Source organism: Bos grunniens, chromosome 8 (assembly GCF_055505025.1).
Source record: "Bos grunniens cultivar Pamir isolate PY7600 chromosome 8, Bosgru_T2T1.0, whole genome shotgun sequence".
Taxonomy (NCBI): Eukaryota; Metazoa; Chordata; class Mammalia; order Artiodactyla; family Bovidae; genus Bos; species Bos grunniens.
Window position 1 is genome coordinate 6612615 of NC_141172.1, and position 14934 is coordinate 6627548.

Here is a 14934-nt window from a genome sequence, read left to right on the forward strand (position 1 = left end):
CCCATGGACAGAGGAGCCTGGCAGGCTACTATGGGGTTTCAAAGAGTTGGTCACAACTGAGCAACTAAGCAACAACAACAACTACACGTCCACTCCCTAAGGCCACTCTGATCGAGGACCAGGACAGCCTGTGTTTCTTGGGCTGCTTCCTCACTCACTCTTGGCCTCCCCATGGTGCTTTGCCTTCTCCCTCCAACCACTGCTCACGGCTCCTTAAAGCCTTGACCGGGGAAGCCCGGTCCCTCTCTGCCCCCGTCCAGCGATGGGAGGGAGCAGGCTAACTTGGGTTTTGGGGATTCTTTGCCCCTCCCTAGCATGGTGAGCTCTCCAAGGCCTCTGCATGTTCTTCCCTCCAAGATTCCTCAACAAGCAGGTGAGCATGTCCGATCCCAAGTTGTACTTGAATCCCTGTACAGCAGCTTTATTTAGGACACTGCCTATCTGCTATTTGTAACTCAGTCACACTGAACACACTAAACAGTGACCAGAGTCTCTCCAAATCCACCCACCAGCAGGCAGTCATTACTGCCTCCCTCTCTCGAGCAAGACTCCCCATCACGCCTCTGCTCCTCCAAGCATCATCTCTACTCAGTCTACCCAGCGCTGTTTTTGTTTTCCCTCTCTCCCCAAATTCCAGAACTCAATGCAGCTCAATTCAGCTGGAGTCCTGAATACTGCCCCGAGGGCCACATCTCCTAACCGAATCCCCCTCCCCCGCCCCAGAGCACGATTTCCCTTTGGCGTTCTTCCAGGCTGACATAAAAGTCACCTGGTCATTTTCTGTCTTCAGCTCCAAGGTCAGATCCAGAAGGCCTATTCTTAAGACTAAAGAAGCAGGCCCTTCTGCTTGTTTTTCCCTCAGCCCCTGTTCACCTCTCCACTCCTCTCCCAACCTCAGTGAAGGATCAAAGTCCTCTGTCGCTTTACCCTCCCACCCACCCCACGCCCTACCCTGCACGGATGGGTTCTTCCTCTCCCAGGCCCCTCATCCCCTCTTTTCCAACATTTCAAGAAGCTGTGCTGGTTTGCAGCTTGCAGAACTTCAGAGTCTGATAACAAAAACCATCTTGCTGGTGGAAGCAGAGAAAAAGCCTGAAAGGTTAACTATTACAACGAGTATGCTTTGGTCTTCTGATCATAACCAATGCGGAAAATACACAGAAGAAATGATCCCAATTTCTCCATTGAAGCCAATCTTTCTGGCCAATGCTTCTATCACTTTTCTGGAAAGTTCTGAACACGGTACTCATGTGTGTCCTGTGTTGCCTGTTGTCACGTAGGACATTTCCACCAGCCTCTCCTGAGGCCACGTGGTGTCTGTGACCATGTCACAGTGGTCATGCTAACCTTTGAGCCTCCTGCATGCCTGTCCTTTGGGAGTTGGGGCTGGGTCCCCTTGGGAGTCACGTGACTTGGGCTGTTGGTTTCTGGAGGGCAGGGAACATGCCAGGCTTATTACCAGACACTGGAGCATCCTCAGAAAGCTTCTTCGTGACGTCACCTTGCTTCCAGTGAACACTATCACTTTTTCTTGACGCTAAAAGTGATACATCTTGGAGGTGCTTCCACCCTCAGTGATCAAAGGGGAGTTCTACAGCAGCTGCATGGGAAGAAGGCTTGATTTTCCTGTTCCTTCTAATAGAGCAAAATGTATTACTTCCCCTGTCCACAGAAAAGCACGCGTGCCGAACTCACGAAGTAAGAAAAGGCAGTTTAGATTTGCTGACACGTGGTCTAATCCAGTCTCTGAGTGTGCTCTCGAATAAACTTGGGGGGCAGATGCAGGACAGGCCCTCAGCTATCACGGTCCTGATTTCGTTGCTTGGTCTGTTGTGACAGTAGCCCGGTCCATGCCATGTACTAGCAAACCGGAATTCAGATGTCCACTGGCTGCACGTGGTGAAGCCACATCGATCCTCTATCGTCAGTGAAGCTTCTGGGTCACCGATGCCACTTCCAGATCTGTTCCTTCAGGTGGCTTCAGGGTATTACAGAAACCACTCACCTCTGAGCCAAACTGCTTGCTGCCTCAGTCCACCGTCAGTGCTTCTGGAAGTCCTCTCTAGGATGTGGTGTTCCCCAAATGTCATAAGACATCACTGCTGAATTACGAGGAGAGGTTCGGGAGGCGGTCACATGGAGGACTGAGCGCTAGCACTCGGTCGGGGGTCTGCTGATGTCCAGCCCACATCTTACCTCTCTGCCTCGTCCATGTCCAACCTGGTGAAGCTGTAGATCACTAAACATTATATCCTCAGCAGCTACACAGACCACTCACTTCCACCCACTGACCCCACAGGAAATAGGCATCCTCGTGAAAAAACACGCCTGTGATTCACTGAGCAGGAATCTTACTGAGAAGAACAAGTGATGTAGTGATGTAGGTATTTGCTATGGGCTGTATCTCCATCTCCTCCTCTCTGCCCAGAGTCTTAGGTTGAAGTCCTAACCCCCCGGAGTTTAGTATGTGACTGTATCCCGAGACAGGGCCTTCAAAGGGGCACTGAATTTAACAGGAGGTCATGAGGGTGGGCCCTGATCCAACATAACCTTATGAGAACAGATCACTTGGGCCGATGGAGATGCCAGGGGTGCACTCATACAAAAGAAAGGCCACCCGAGGACACGGAAAGAAGATGGCTGTTTCTATCAAGAAGTAGAATCAAGATTTAAACTCAGACTCTTTGGCCTTAAAAGTAGCCACTGTACTGAGAGACCCTTCAGATTTGGTCTTAGAAGGGGCTAGAAGCCCTTGGAGTGAAGGATCTAAGCCCTTCTTGGAGAGTGGACAGGAAGTGTAGCACTCACAGGTATCTGAGAGAGGCCCCTGATAAAGGAGCTGAAAACCAAATCCAAGTTCTCCTCTACCTTCCTCAGGAAAGGAACATGCAAGCCACAAAGAAAGAGGTGACCACCAGAATTAGCTGAGATCACTGTCCTCCTGTTAAGTGATCAAAATGATCACTCTTCAAAGGCCTGACTTTCCTGCTAAGTGATCACTCTTCAAAGACCTGACTCACTCTTCAAAGGCCTGACTCTCACTCTTCAAAGGTCTGACTCTCCTGCTAAGTGATCACTCTTCAAAGGCCTGACTCTCACTCTTCAAAGGCCTGACTCTCCGCCTGTTAAGTGATCACTCTTCAAAGGCCTGAGTCTCTGCCTATGAAGGGATCTCTCTTCAAAGGCCTGACTTTCCTGCTGTTGAGTGATCACTCATCAAAGACCTGATTCTCCTCCTGTTAAATGATCACTCTTCAAAGGCCTGACTTTCCTGCTGTTAAGTGATCACTCTTCAAAGGCCTGATTCTTACTCTTCAAAGGCCTGACTCTCACTCTTCAAAGGCCTGACTCTCCTCCTGTTAAGTGATCACTCTTCAAAGGCCTGACTCTCACTCTTCAAAGGCCTGATTCTCCTCCTGTTAAATGATCACTCTTTAAAAGCCTGACTTTCCTGCTGTTAAGTGATCACTCTTCAAAGGCCTGACTTTCACTCTTCAAAGGTCTGACTCTCACTCTTCAAAGGCCTGACTCTCCTCCTGTTAAATGATCACTCTTCAAAGGCCTGCCGTGTATTTCATTACAGAGGGAGGGGGTGCAGGGCTTTCCCTCCACAGCAGCTCACTTGGAAGATTTCTGTTTGGCCCGAGGTCAACCCCAAAGTCAATGTATGACCCTGGCCGAGACCCAGGCCCACACTGTGCTCAGGCTGGGTGTGTTTATGATCCCTCCCACTTACAGCTCCATCACCTTCTGCATTTCAAAGATCAGGCTGGAGACTGCTGAACACTCCTCGTTCAGCCATGACGGGTTCCAGGCAGTGACCTTCATGACTTGTTCATTTTTCCTGGAGCAGCCCCTGAGGGGTCGGGGGGACGGTGCAGCTGGCCCACCAGGCGACCTGAGTCCAGCCTCAGCAGCTGGGAGGTCACTAAGTCGGGCCTCCTGGGGGCCACCCCTGAGAAAGGCTTGGGTCAAGGGTCTTGGGGCTCTGATCACCAGACAAGGCATCTAAGGTTTCTAGAAAGAGGATGTCTGTACCTCAAGACCAACGAAACGGAGTATGACGGGCACAAGTCTCAGTTGGACATCTTTGACCGGGGAGGCCCTTAAACCCAGTATGGTCACCCTTGGGGGGCCAACATGCTGTTTTGGCCAGGGTTAAGGCTTCAGTCCTTCTAAGGCCCTCGGGGCCTCTCAAGACACTGCCTTGAGTTATGCGTGCACCCTGCCCAGTCCCTGTTCGTGCTCCTCAGCATCCCCTTCTCCAGTGGCCTCACACCGAAGTTCCTGTCATGCTGCCAGGCCTTCATCCTGGGCTCTACTCAGGGCAGCCCCTGGCTGCTCTGAGGTCACCTCCAGCTAGCTCCTCACACCCCCTCTGTCCCATGTGCTCCAGGCACAGTCTCACTGCAGGACATGTGTGCTGGCTCTGTCCATCACCTGTGTGGCCCTTTCCCAGGTCCCCAAGTGTCACCGCACGAAGGCTTTTACCAGAGCTTGCCTTCTCAGCCAGGCCATCGCCAGCCAGACACTGCAAACTTCAGCTCCCAGTACCTCCTCCCGCCTTCCAGGCCCTCAGTCCAGTTCAGTCGCTCAGTTGTGTCCGACTCTTTGTGACCCTATGGACAGCAGCACATCAGGCTTCCCTGTTCATCACTAACTCCAAGAGCTTGCTCAAACTCATGTCCATTGAGTTGGTGATGCCATCCAACCATCTCATCCTCTGTCATCCCCTTCTCCTCCTGCCCCCAATCCTTCCCAGCATCAGGGTCTTTTCTATAGAAGCAGGTCGTCACATCAGGTGGCTGAAGTATTGGAGCTTCACTTCCAGGCCGTATTTCCCACTTTAGTGTCATTCACCATCCCATACACTCTCTGACTCCTTCCCTTTTTCCTTAAGTATGTTCTCACCTTCATCAGGTGAGCCCCTCAAGGGCAGGGCAGCAATTGGTCTGGTCCTTCTGAAACTATGTGCAAAATCGCAGGGGCATTTTGATTCTCAAAGGGGCTGATGGAGAAATGAGCCCACCAGCTGTCTCACCCTCCCACCATTATCCCTGAAAGCGGGAAAAGAGAACTCCGGGGAGCCTCCATTCATGTGTGTGTCTTTCAGAAGAAACCTTGAGGGCAGAAGGCAGAGGTGAGGAGGATAATACCCACCAAGTATTCCCAATACAGCAGGCATTGTGCCAGACACTTCGCATAAATTATTTCCTTTCATCCTGACAATAATCCCCTGAAATGCTTACTGGTACCCCATTTTATAGGATAGGAAACCAAGGCGCCAGGAGGTAAAAGGATTTGTCTAGTATTAAGGCTTGAAGTGTGTGCTTGTGTTCTGATGGTTCCCCTTTGGGGCCGTGCTGATCCCGGAGGGACCGCCCCTCTCAGGTTTAGCAAATTCCTAGAAATAGCAAACAAGAGGTGCTTTTCATATACAGACCAACCAGTCCAGAGCTCACACCTCCTTCACTGGGCCCTGACACTTTGGGCCACTGTTCCCCTGTCCTAATCGCCTCAGGGCCAGGTACCAGACAATTAGGGACAGCCCTGGACCCCAGAGCTTCCTGATATTATTCAGACTAGCCTATCCCAAGCCCCCCACGATGATGTGGCATGCCGGCCTCTTCTTGGGAATCTGTGACAAGTGATTTTTTCAGTGGCAGCTGTCTCCTGATCTATTGGCCTTGAGATGCCTAAACAATAACAAAATCTGCCTTTTAAAACAGCTACAACATCAGCAAACTGCTGGTGAGGGAGCTTCCAACCCAGTAACTCCAGCTCCAAAGGCCCCAATGCCCTGGGCTTACAAACTCCAGTAGTTCCCCTTCTCCCATGGACTCACATGCAAGCTCCCATTAGTGGTGCCCGAGACCTCGGGGTCTATGCCCTGCTCCTGGCCCACGGTCTGGTGATATTAATCCACTCACAGAGGCGGGAGGGCACTGTGGCTCTGCCAGCTGGGTAAAGGCAGACTTTATAGCTTCTAGGACAAATGTCAGCCACTCAGCTGGCCTGGCAGAAGCCGCACGAATGCCAGAATTCTGGCGGGCCTGGAGCACACTGTGAAGGAAGCCGTCTGCCGTCACTGGAAGAAGTGAAGTGAAGTCGCTCAGGCTTGTCTGATTCTTTGCAACCCCACGGACTGCAGCCTACCAGGCTCCTTGGTCCATGGGATTTTCCAGGCATGAATACTGGAGTGGGTTGCCATTTCCTTCTCCAGGGGATCTTCCCGACCCAGAGATCGAACCCAGGTCTCCCGCATTGTAGACAGACGCTTTACCGTCTGAGCCAACAGGGAAACCCGCCATCACTGGAAAGTCCCGGTAAATCTACCCTCATTGAGGGGCAAACAGCCGACAAGACTCAAAGCTCTGATGCTCCCATAATGATAGCCATTGAACTTCAAATGAATGACTTGTGCAGTATACAAACTGTATCTCAATAAAGCTGTTTAAATATATATTTTTTTAACAAAGAAGAAGAAGAAAAGACGCTCTGCTGACAGGACCATGGGCAGGACTGAGCGATGGCAGCAATGGAGGCATCATGCCCCCTCTTCCCAGCCTCCTGGCTGCTCCCAAAACACTGGGGCCACTTTCTTAGCTCAAGGCCTTGCGTTTGGCTATGCCCTCCTCTGGTGCGTGTACCTCCAGTGACCTGCAGGCTGGCTCCCTCCCTGCTCTACATCTTTGCTCAGAGGTCCCCTTCCTGCTCCCTTATTGAACGCTGGACACAGCTCTGCTCCCCTGTGGCTCTCTTTCCAGCTTTAGAACTCTATTTACCATTTTCTAATACAGAAGACAAAATATTTGTTCTGCTCCTTGTTCATGTCTCTGTCCAAGACACATAAGCTCCATGAGAGCAGGGCTTTCTGTCTGTATTATTACTCTGTCCCCAGCTCCTGGAACCATGCCTGGCACATAGTAGGTGCTTGGTAAATAGTTACTGAATAAGTGGTCACATTATAGTTACTGCTCAGGCTTCTGAGCTGGCAGCTCTCAGAGCCTCTCCCTTGAAGTGCTGCCGGTCAGCTTGCCTCAACGTCCCTCTTGTCACAGCATTTGATGCACAGACATTTTCAGGCGGCCAATTGTTACTTCATCTGTACTAACTGTTGTTGTTCGGTCGCTCTTTTGCGAGCCCATGGACTGCAGCCCACCAGTCTCCTCTGTCCATGGGATTTCCCAGGCAAGAATACTGGAGTGGGTTGCCTTTTCCTCCTCTAGGGGATCTTTCTGAACCAGGGATGGAATCTGCATCTCTTGTGCTTCCTGCACCGGCAGGCAGGTTCTTCACCACTGTGCAACCAATGAAATTGATGAACCCTGCCTTTCTTAGAGCTGTCCTACCGCTTTAAGGACTCTTCCTCATATGTACCTACTGCACTTTCTTTTGCACTTAAAATTTGTTAAGAGGGTGGATCTCTCTTGTTCTTACCACAATTTAAAAGAAAAACAAAGAACTACTCTCTTTTTCTCTTGTTGTTAGGGGCAACCTCAGCCAAAAGGCCTCAGAATTGGATACAAAGTCAAGTTACACAGATGCACTGAAAGTGTTATGTCTCTGTTTAAAATCCTTGCAGATTCTGTTTAAGAGTGTGAAGTTTTAATGTTCTGTTTGATAGGAAGCCACTGGGAGCTGAAGCAGGGCTGTGAGCTGGAGTTCGTTGTTCAGGGAAGTCTGTGTGTAGACACCAAGCAAGTATCTGATGGGAGAGAGGGAGGGGTGAGTCCTCAGAAGGAGACAGAAACAGAGCTGAGAGACATCCTCCTCCAGGGAAGTGAGAGAGGCTGAGTCTGTGTTCTGGTGGCAGAAGGCAGGCATGCCCCTCTTCATTGCAGCTATCTGTGAAGATGCAAGGCAGCCAGGGGAAGCGCACATCTTCCCCTTTATTATTCCAGGAGGCGAAGACAGACATGGGATGAGCACCCTGAAGTCCAGACTGGAGGCTGGAAGATCTTTGTATCAATCTGGTCGGAAGCCCAGGAATATCAGCGCCAGCAGCTAGCTCCAGCTCAGCACCAGGGGGGTGGGGGTGGGACAGTAGGTGGGGAGTCAGGGAGGACGGTTAGGCCAGGTGGTGGCCAACATCACAGAGGATCGGGGCACAAAACTCCCTATCACTTTGTGCAAGGTGGTTCATTATCTGATGGTGTTTGACACAGTGGAAATTCACAGGTTGGTATAGAGCACAGACCTGTCACCTTCAGGCCATACAACCGCATAATTGTCACCTTCTGGGCAGCAGCTTTACCTAAGTGTAAATGATCAAGTAACCAACTTTGGGGATTCTCAGGTGGCTCAGAGGTAAAGAATCCGCCTGCCAATGCAGAAACTGTAGAAGACATGGGTTCGATCCCTGGGTTGGGAAGATCCCCTGGAGGAGGAAATGGCAATCCACTCCACTATTCATGCCTGGGAAATCCCATGGACAGAGGAGCCTGGTGGGTTATAGTCCATGGAGTTGCCAAGAGTCTGACACAGGCAATGTACCCATGTACATTGAGCGACTGAGCATGTACGCAATCAACTTTTGTGACCCAGATTTGGAGGGTAACAACTGATGTCCATACAAGCAGGACTGGAGAAAGCACTTTTCTCATTAGAGAAAAGAAATCTCCCAAGAGGAGAGAGGTGGTAATCTTTGATCACGAGGAGAGGAGGGCGAGGAGGGCCAGTTAACCAACCCCACAGCTGGCCCTCCTTCCCCTGAGAAGGGGAACGTGGTCAGACTGGTCCTCACGTAGAAAGGAAAGCTGATCAGGAGAGGGAGCTGACGCCTCCTCCAGGATGTGAGCGGCTGAAGAAACAGGCACAGACAGGAGCAGCAGAGAAAGCGGATGGACACCTGCATCTCTGTGGAGTTTCCCATCAGCTCTTGCTGGAAAAAGGAGCAAGTGTGAAGCAGGAGGGTTTCTGATAGAAGAGGAGCCAGCAAGTGAACTTAATAAAGAAAAAACTAGAAACTTCCAGTGGTCCAGTGGTTAAGACTCCGCACTCCCAGTGCAAGGGATCTAGGATTGATCCCTGGTTGGGGAGCTAAGATCCTGCATGATGCACGGGGGCAACTCAAAAAAAAAAAAAAAAAAAAGAAGAAGAAGAAAACTAATTAGGGAGGTTAACACCAAAGGGATGGAAAGACAGTGGCCTATTTGGATCTTAGAGTTCAGTGTTTGTCTAAAAGAAAACCAATGTTTAAGGATACCCACCGAAGGATAAGTGTGTTTGCAAACCCATTTCTGACACAGCATCTTGCCTATAGCAGAGTAGATGCCTGACACGTGGTGGGTGGGAGGCCGCGAACAACAGGTCACAGAGTCATGTAAGAAGGACAACACCTCAGTGTGAGCTCAACCCCAAAAGGCAGACTCAGGCACTGTGTGGGTGAAGCGAGTGGCACTTCCCAACCCTGGCCAAAAGCATCAGAAAACCCCCAAAGTCGGGAAAGGCGACAGAGCTGCTAACTCTCAACCCCATCCCCAGAGAGCATCTTTCATCTCAACATACCCCATCTCAACCTCCTCCCATCACCACCTCCCCCAGGCCTGCTAAGTGTTGCTGATTTCTGCTCCAGAGTTGCCTGCCAATCCGTGCGTTGGCTTCCTCTTCCAAGCACTCCAAGCCCATCGTTTCAGCCCTGGACCAGCTGCCTCTAACAGGTGCTCTGGGCTCTTGGTTTCCTCCCTGAACACCAGAAAAGGGATCTTCTTTAAAAGCTAATCTGGCGCCAATGCAGGAGACACGGGTTCAACCCCTGATTCAGGAAGATCCCACACGCCCTGGAGCAACTAAGCTGTGAGCCACAATTATTGAGCCTGTGCTCCGGAGCCCAGGAGCCGCAACTGCTGAAGCGCCTAGAGTTGGTGCTCTGAGACAAGAGAAGCCACTCCCCACAACTAGAGAGAAGCCCGGGCAGCAATGAAGTCCCATCTCAACCAAAAATAAATTAAAAAAATAAGATTAAAAAAGCTAATCTGGGACCTCTCCCGTGTTTTAGTGGCCAAAACTCTGCACTCCCAACGCAGGGGGCCCAGGTTCAATCCCTGGTCAGGAAACTAGATCCCACACGCTGCACTAAAATTCGTGCAGGCAAATAATTTGTTTTTAACTAATCTGATCATATAGCTTTCCTACATAACCCTTCCCACTGCACTTGGTATACACCCATGCTGTCAGGCCCACGCCTTCCTCTCCACCCTCCCCCACATCACTCTCCATCCCCTGACTGCTGACCTGCAGCCACACTGAGTCCTATCATATTCTAGAATAAGGCAGGCTTTTCTCACCCCAAGGCCTTTGTATATGCAATTCCCTCTGCAGGGAAGGTTGTTTCTGCTCCTCCCATAGTTGGTTCTTCCTCATCATTTATATTCAGGCCAAGTGTCAACTCTCTAGAGAGGCTTTCTCTGATGTGTGTATGCTAAGTCGCTTCAGTTGTGTCAGACTCTGTGCAACTCCATGGACTATAGCCCGCCAGGCTCCTCTGTCCATGGGACTCTCCGGGCAAGACTACTGGAGTGGGTCGCCATTCCCTCCTCCAGGGGATCTTCCTGACCCAGGGATCCAACCCATGTCTCTTATGTCTCCTGTCCTGGCAGGTGGGTTCTTTATCACTAGCGCCACCTAGGAAACCCAGCCCTGCACAAATAAGCTCTCTGCACACCCCACCCCAGGTACTACAGTCTTGGCATCATGTTTGTTTGCTTAAAGCATTTGCCACAATATGCCAGCTATCTAACTGCTCCTGTTATGTCTCCCAAGAGAGAATGGAAGATTCATGAGGGCCTGGACTACCTCTGTTATGTTCCCCGTTACCCTCTGCACATAGTATGGAGCATGACTGAAAGCATCTTTGTTGACCGGAAGACTGTGTCACATACCCATAACACACCCGCCAAAGTGCTGTAGACGGGTATGTGCAGTTCACTAGACCTTCACAACCACCCAGAGGAGTTATTATGCCCGCTTTATGGACGAAGAAGCCCAGTTAGGAGATCAACTTGTAAAGCCAATAAGTGGTGGAGGTGGAATTTACACACAGCTCTGGTGGACTTTTCTCACCATGCGGGGCTGCCTCCCCATCCCTGCCATAGCCAGGAAGGCTCTGGAAGCTCCCAACTGACACCAGGCTCATTACCAGTGAAAAATGGCACTATGTTACCAGATAAAATGTATAATTTTTATCTTTATTTAAACTTGACTTGAGACATCTGATTTAAGGAGGACTCCAAATGACCAAAATATTCAAGTGAAGGTGAAAGTCGCTCAGTCATGTTTGACTCTTTGCGACCCCATGGACTATACAGTCCTTGGAATTCTCCAGGTCAGAATACTGGAGTGGGAAGCCTTTCCCTTCTCCAGGGGATATTCCCAACCCAGGGATTGAACCCAGGTCTCCCGCATTGCAGGCAGATTCTTTACCAGCTGAGCCACAAAGGAAGCCCAATAATAACTGCATAATATCTGCATGATTTAATATTACCACTACGATTGTATTTTGAATTGATAAGCATCAAAGAATTGATGCTTTTGAATTGTGGTGCTCGAGAAGACTCTTGAGAGTCCCTTGGACAGAAAGGAGATCAAACCAGTCAATTCTAAAGGAAATCAACCCTGAATATTCATTGGAAGGACTGAAGCAGAAGCTGAAGCTCCAATACTTTGGCCGCCTGATGCGAAAAGCCAACTCACTGGAAAAGACCCTGATGCTAGGAACGATTGAAGGCAAAAAAGGGGACGACAGAGGATGAGATGGTTGGATGGCATCACTGACTCAGTGAACATGAGTTTGAGGAAACTCTGGGAGATAGTGAAGGATGGAGAAGCCTGCTGTGCTACAGTCCAAGGGGTCGTAAAGAGTCAGACATGACTGAGCGACTGAACAAAAACAACCAGTTTTACAGGTAAATTGGACACAAATCCATCTTTCAGGCTGACTACTGTAATGTTAACCCAGTTATAAAAGAAGAATCAAAGGTGGAGAGATGGCATAGGGAGAAAAAGTGGAAGAGGCTGGTATCTGGCAAGATCCTTGGAAAACTCACCTATTACAACAACAGCAATCTACCTAAGCATCTACTAGCATTAATGGTACAAAGTGGACAGGTGTCACCAAAGGCCACCAGCTGGCCATGATGTCATTAGTAACGTGTGGTCCAATTCTACCGTCACCGACAACAAAATGGCCAGATGCTGCCTGAAGCCCTTGACATTTGTCATGTCAAAATATTCAGAACAACCCTCTGTGGTAAGTACCAATATTATCTCCATTTCAGAAACGAGAAGACTGAGGAACAGAGAGGCTCAGTACCTTGCCTAGGTCACACAGCTGTCAAGCAGCAGGGGGAGTTGCCCCATCTTTCCAGGCTGCTGCCCTGCAAGAACGCACAGCGTCCACGTTGCCAACAAGCCCCTTCCAAGTTCGCAGACTTGGCTGTCCTCTCCAGATGGTGTGGAGCAAGGGGGGATCCCACTGGAGAGTGTCCTACAGGTGCCTGTGAACTTGGTGACACGCAGGGCCCACTGCAGCAGCTTGGGAAGCCGGGGGCCCAGAGGCAAGGACCCAGGAGGCCTGCAGGCCCCAGTGGCCAGGGACCCTCTGCCCCAGCTCCCTTGCTACCACAGATCATACACACTCACATCCTCTGGAGTCAGGAATCTCTGCACTGAGTCCTTTCAGCAACATCTCTGCTTGAATGCTCCCCATGACGGGAAACTCACTACCTCCTGAGACAGTCTCTCCATCTCTGGATGGCTCCTGCTGTTTGAAATGTCTCCCACATGGTGAATCAATAACCATCTCCCTGTAGCTCCCTCCCACTCTTTGGAATGACCATGGTTCTCCTGCTGCTGCTGCTGCTAAATCACTTCAGTCGTGTCCGACTCTGTGCGACCCCATAGACAGCAACCACCAGGCTCCCCCGTCCCTGGGATTCTCCAGGCAAGAACACTGGAGTGGGTTGCCATTTCCTTCTCCAATGCATGAAAGTGAAAAGTGAAAGGGAAGTCGCTCAGTCGTACCCGACTCTTAGCGACCCCATGGACTGGAGCCTACCAGGCTCCTCCGTCCATGGGATTTTCCAGGCAAGAGTACTGGAGTGGGGTGCCATTGCCTTCTCCTATATCCCTTCAAATGCTGGGGTTCACATAGCCTACATCTTCCCCAGGATGAGATGTCCCCCAGTATCCCCCAAGCATCGTGATCTCCAGCGCCTCCTCACCCTGGACCTTTGCCCCAGTCAGAACTCCAGCCCCACTGAAACAAGTTCTGACATGACTGGACACTTGCAGGCTGGTCTGACTGGGGTCTGCCCTGACATCAGCAACCCAGGGTGACAATGTGCTTTGACCAGAGGAGTCCCACCTGGAAAGGGCTTCTTGGGTCACCGGGTGGCCTCCAAAGGCTTCCTGCTGCTGTAGAAACCACTGGTGTCCAAACCAGCCCCTGGGCGCTTGGAGACTATCTGGAGCCGCAGGGGCCAGGAGTGGGGGTGGGGTCGGCGGGCGGGATACCCTGGGCTCTGGACCCCCACCCTCCATGTACCTAGAACACAGCTGCTTCAGCCTGTTTTATAAACGGGGCTTCTGCATTTTGTAAACGCGTTTGAAGCACCAGGGCTCAAGAATGTCTAAAATTGCTGATGCCGGTTAGCCTCTTGGGCACGTGCTGTCTCCCTCATCACGTGTGTGCAAACGCCGCGGCTCAGGCCAGCGCCAAGATAAGGGGACTTTTCCCTGGACTGGGAGACCCAGGCCCCCTGCTCTGCCGCTCCAGGGACACTAGAGACCCAGCTCTGCTCTGCGCACAAGAAGGCCGCGCAAGTGCACACGTGACGGCGGCGGTACGGGCGCGCACACGAGGGCGCAAAGATGCTGCGCCGGGGACTTGGGGATCCGGATGGGCGACGCCCCTTGAGTGTGCGCGGAGGGTGGCCCCCAGCCCCGGGGTGGGGGTGGGGGGACTCACAGGGCAGCGTCTCGGCGCGGCTCTTCTGGATCATTATGCAGAGCTGTAGCACCAGTTGGGGGGCGCTTTCCAGGAAGGTCTCCAGGAGGCGCAGCATGTTAACGTCTGCATATTCGTACATCATAGCCCAGTAGAAGCGTCGCTGGTGTTCCTTCTGCCGCTGGCTCTGAATCCCCAGGTACATGGTGCGGATATACCTGCGAGAGACGGGACAGAACACAGAGAGAGGCATGGGTTGGGGTGGGGGTTCTGGAAGGGCCAGGCCCTCCCGGGCAAACCAGCCGCCCCTCCTTGGTTCTGAGGTCTTCCAGGTGCTTGGACCAGCTCTAGGGGTTCTCCCAGCCCACGAATGAGGTACTGAGGCTTCAGGGTGGGGTCGGGTGGGGTCAGGCCAGGGAAGGGGGCCTGGGCAAGTTGTCTCCTTCCCCACCTCGGTTTGCTCATCTATAAAGTGAGAAATGAAGAGTGGGACCCAGTGACCTTGCTGCCAAGGAAGTATCACAGGTGAGCTCAGGGGGCAGGTGGGCTCGGTCAAGTTCAGGGTCCCAGGGGGAAAATTTCAGCAGGGTTTTCACCTCTCTGGAGGAGGAAGGAAAGGCATTAGCATTTATGAAATTCCTACTGGGGGTCACTGGTGGGCTGCCTGGTGTGGCCTGGGTCCCGGGTGACAGGCTGAAGTATACCCATGTAGGACAGGCAGGCAGGGCTCACAGGCACAGGCTCCAGAGGTAGATGCGGGAGCCACCAGGAGCTGGCCGAGGCTGTTTGACCCCAAAACTCATGTGTGCCCCGCTCCACGCTAGGGGGAGCCTACAGTGGCGCCTCCGTCGAGGTGTGGCCCAGGACTCAGCCACACAAACACATGGACCCCACTCCCTCTAGGAGGGACATAGGGCCAGGGAAGCGTGGGCTCTGTCATCTGCTAATTGTGGGGACCTGGACTCATCACCCCAACTCTGTGTCTG

At 51.7% G+C, this 14934-nt stretch overlaps 1 protein-coding gene across 3 annotated transcripts in view; it reads right to left on the bottom strand.

Annotated features, from left to right (window-relative positions):
- Nucleotides 1–14934, bottom strand: part of XKR6 (XK related 6) — a 309158-nt gene that overhangs the window by 42271 nt on the left and 251953 nt on the right. For all 3 annotated transcript variants that reach the window (XM_086414222.1, XM_086414220.1, XM_086414221.1), the window contains one exon: nt 13970–14166. In XM_086414222.1, the coding sequence (XP_086270348.1) occupies nt 13970–14166 (197 nt within the window). The remainder of the gene's footprint in view (nt 1–13969; nt 14167–14934) is intronic.